The sequence below is a fragment of the Humulus lupulus genome, chromosome X (genome assembly GCF_963169125.1).
Source record: "Humulus lupulus chromosome X, drHumLupu1.1, whole genome shotgun sequence".
Lineage (NCBI taxonomy): Eukaryota > Viridiplantae > Streptophyta > Magnoliopsida > Rosales > Cannabaceae > Humulus > Humulus lupulus.
In genome coordinates, this window is record NC_084802.1 from 8,230,135 (window position 1) to 8,234,076 (window position 3,942).

Here is a 3,942-nt window from a genome sequence, read left to right on the forward strand (position 1 = left end):
GGTTAGAAAGATTAAAGTCATTGATTCATTACTAACGAGTTATTTTATATTAGTTATGAAATGTATATATAACAATTTAAAAAATTACGTTATACTATTGAAAATAATTATATATAATTAAAATTGAAAATTAATTTTTTTTTATTAAAAAGGCTAGGTTATAATTATAAAAATATATATAATCAGAATTCAAAATAATTATATAATCGAAATTGAATATTTTTTTTTATGAAAAGTCACTTTTCTCCGCGGTTCGCATACTACTTTTCTCTGCGGTCGAATACACTGCGCTTTTTAATACTCTAAAAAACAGCAGTGTATTAAGTAAAAAAACCGCAGAGAAAAGCCCTTTTTATAGTAGTGGTAGAAGCTATACCAAAAATATTTTAGCTTTTACCGACGACTTTTGTTCTTGGTATATGCCTTGTATTTTTGTAGTGAATTTGGTCTTTTGACCTTGAGGATAGTGAAAGCTGATACTATTTGTACACAGTCATACTGTTATGGATATGTGTCCTGTTTTGTACTTTTGGTCTCCTCACAAAGGGGTTTTATATCTTTTGTATGCTCTCTTAGTCTTTTTCAAGGAATACAACAATTTTACACATTCTTTCTATCACAAATGTATTCAATTAAATAATAATGTCTATGAAAAAATAATTTATTATGTATATATAAATATATATGAATATTATACATATAAAAATATATTTTAAAAAGAGTTGTTGACATTAATGCATCAAAAATCTATTTTACCATCTATTTCAAATATATTAAGTGTTAAATTATGGACCTTATAATAATAATAATAATACAATCTATTTATGAAGACTTGAATATTAAAAAGAAAGCCTTTAACTGATCAATAGCTAGTTCTATGTATATAGTTCAAGATGTAAATTAAGATAAAACATGCTTATTAAAACGAAAAATAACAAGAGGCAATATTTATCTAGCTTATTGTAAAACTTCCACATTATTGATCATAATATATATATATATATATTGATGGTGGAAGCTTTAATTAATTAAGAGCATATTGGCATGTTAGGAGGAGGTTTTCGAATGCTTGTCTCCTTCGTTGGCCCATTCTTGACAATCAGCACAGCACTCATACCCCAACTGGCATGTCTCTCTAGATGACAATGCAAAAACCACACTCCTGAAAAAAAAAAATAACATTTGAATTTCTTAATTAATACTGTTCAAAAAAAAAAACAACAAGAATAAGTTTCTTACGTACGTACCAGGATTTTTAGCAAAGAATCTAACGGCAACCCAACCATTTTTGGGAATTCCATATGTGTTGATCTCAGGTGGATCAAGCAAGTTGTAGGTTTTGGGGGAAGTTTTGGGGTCAAAGTTGCCATAACCTGTTCCGACATTGTAGCCACTAAAACCATGGAGATGCATAGGGTGATTCTCAGCAGCCAATACATTAGTCCCTTGGAATATAATCTCAATTGCTTCACCATATTCAACCATCTTCACCTTCGTCCCAATGCTTGGGTGTAATGTGTTGTTTCCCACGTCTCCTGTGAAGTTGAAAATATAAGGTGGCCTGGCTGTGAAATCGCTGCTATAAACACCTGACAAGCTCCTGCACCACGTACATATACATAAATATATATATATATATATATATGATATTGAAAACTCTTCAATAAATATATTTATATGTACACATATGATATACCTGTAATATGCTTGTAGAATATCGATCGAAGGGGTCTGAAAGCTAACGTTGTTTAAGCTTGCTGCTATCCGACTACCATCTGGTCCCTCACAAGACGAGTTAGGGCAAATTATTGTATTAATCGAAACCGTAATGAACAATCGTTTTCCAACATTCATAGGGACATTAACCGGAAATTCCTTGGTAGCCAAGGCTCTAATACGACTAGTGAAATTGTACGAAGCAACTCTATCAGTTATATTAGGAAGCAATATTGGCATTATTGGAACATTTGATGAAGAGGGTTCGATGGTTTTGTTGGAGATATTTTTACTATCACCATGGTGATAACGAAGAATGGCAGAGGTAGTAGAGTTATCGAAGGTGACATTAGAGTCAGAAAATGGTCTAGAAAAGATGTAGTAGAGAGTGGGTTTTGAGTGGTTTTTGGTGGTGAGTAAAATGTCCATGGTTTGGCCTGGGGCTATCATTATGTAGTTTGTGGTTATGGGCTTGATGTAAGCTGCGTCTTGAGCCACCACTGTGAAATTATGCTGTGCTATGGCTAAGAACATTTCGTCGTTCATTACTGCGTTCACTACTCGAAGAAGGTACCTCCTGTTTGGTCTCACTACCAGGTTGTATATTCTTTCTACAAAATGATAAAATTTTGTTTATATATATATATATATTGAATTGAATTGATGCATGCATGTAACATAAAATTTCTGCTCAATTATAAGTTATATACCATTGGTGCAATTATATAAAGGTCCAGGCCAGCCATTGATGGTGAAAGCATCTGATATATTTGGGTCTGATCCGGTTGCCATGGCACTCTCAATAATTTCATTCACGTCTCGATTATACCATGAGGCTGCAATACATATATAAAACACATAAATTTGGAATATTATTAGATACATTTTTTCGCCAACGTAAGAAATATATATATATATATATATATACACACACATACCGAGTACGACTGTTTTCTGTGCATGAGGTTGAGGAAATGGGTATGATTTCCCTAATGGAGGCAAAATAATAATGGGGCCATGAACAGTGGCACGTGACCAATCAGTATGAGCATGCCACCATAAAGTTCCTTCTTCTGTTGAAAATATAACCTCATAAGTAAAGCTTTTCCCTGGTTGGATTGGACATTGCGTTATGTTTTCAGGTCCATCTGACCATGGATTTCTTGGTTGTTTTACTCCATGCCTACAAATATATATATATATATATATATATGTTAATCACTATTAATTATAAGCACAAACACACACGTACCCTTTACTTAAAATATAATTAAGAATAAACAGTGATTAACATAAGCTTTTTAGTGAGGAGAAAACAACATAAATTCTCTGAAGAACATTTCATTCATTGAGCTATATATTACAGCATTAATCATTTCATTACATGATCGATGGATTATTATCACATAAACTTATTATAACATAAAAGTAGGAAAAGATAGCAGTAGTTTATTACCAGTGAATAGTGATGCCATAATTTCCTTTGTTATGAACAGTAATGAAAGCCGTCTGGCCCTTCCGAACTCGAATGGTTGGGCCTGGGAACCTGCCATTTACAGTCAACATTTTTTTTGTTGTACATAATCTCCTAAATTTCTTCTCTGCAACCTGCAAATCAATTAATAATTTATATGATTCTGAATAATAAATAGTTATATATATAAACATTGTGAAATTATATATATAGTTTACTTACAACAAATGTATAGTTACTGTGAATGCCATGATCAGCCATGATGAGCAATCCATCTAGAAAGAAGATCCAGATGAAAATCAAGATCAACCTAACTTTCCTCATCGGTTCCATTTTCTGATATTACTTTATCAAAAATATCTATGAGATAGTGATGATAATATGAATAATACCCTTTGGAGATTTGCTTTTTGATATGAGAAAAGGGACATTTATTTATAGATCACAATTTTGGGTACTGGAAATTTATGTAGTCACGTTGGCGAAGCTTTAGTTAATGTTTGCAATGAAGTGTCAATTCATCTTAAATTTATTTTTTATTAATCCATCAAAGTCAATCAAAAAAAAAAAAAAAAAGGAAAGAGAGAAAGAAAATGACTGGAACTAGAAGATGGTATACAGATCATTACATTATTATTGGCTTGTACTTTGTAATAACCAGCTAGAATAATAGTACTATATGAAAATTCTCAAGTAGTCCGCTTAAAAGGGGATTATGTTGTCCTTTTTGTGTTTTCGATATGGATAGTTAG

The 3,942-nt window shown here is 31.8% G+C and overlaps 1 protein-coding gene across 1 annotated transcript; it reads right to left on the reverse strand.

Annotated features, from left to right (window-relative positions):
• Positions 1–1,025: 1,025 nt before the first annotated feature.
• LOC133803730 (laccase-14-like) lies at positions 1,026–3,618 on the reverse strand. The gene is made up of 7 exons (XM_062241843.1): positions 3,413–3,618; positions 3,173–3,324; positions 2,655–2,899; positions 2,427–2,552; positions 1,697–2,327; positions 1,248–1,600; positions 1,026–1,162 (listed from the first exon to the last, which is right to left on the reverse strand). Exons 1-7 carry the CDS (start codon positions 3,521–3,523, stop codon positions 1,029–1,031), a joined length of 1,752 nt encoding a protein of 583 aa, XP_062097827.1. The 5' UTR covers positions 3,524–3,618; the 3' UTR covers positions 1,026–1,028.
• Between the last annotated feature and the right edge of the window lie 324 nt (positions 3,619–3,942).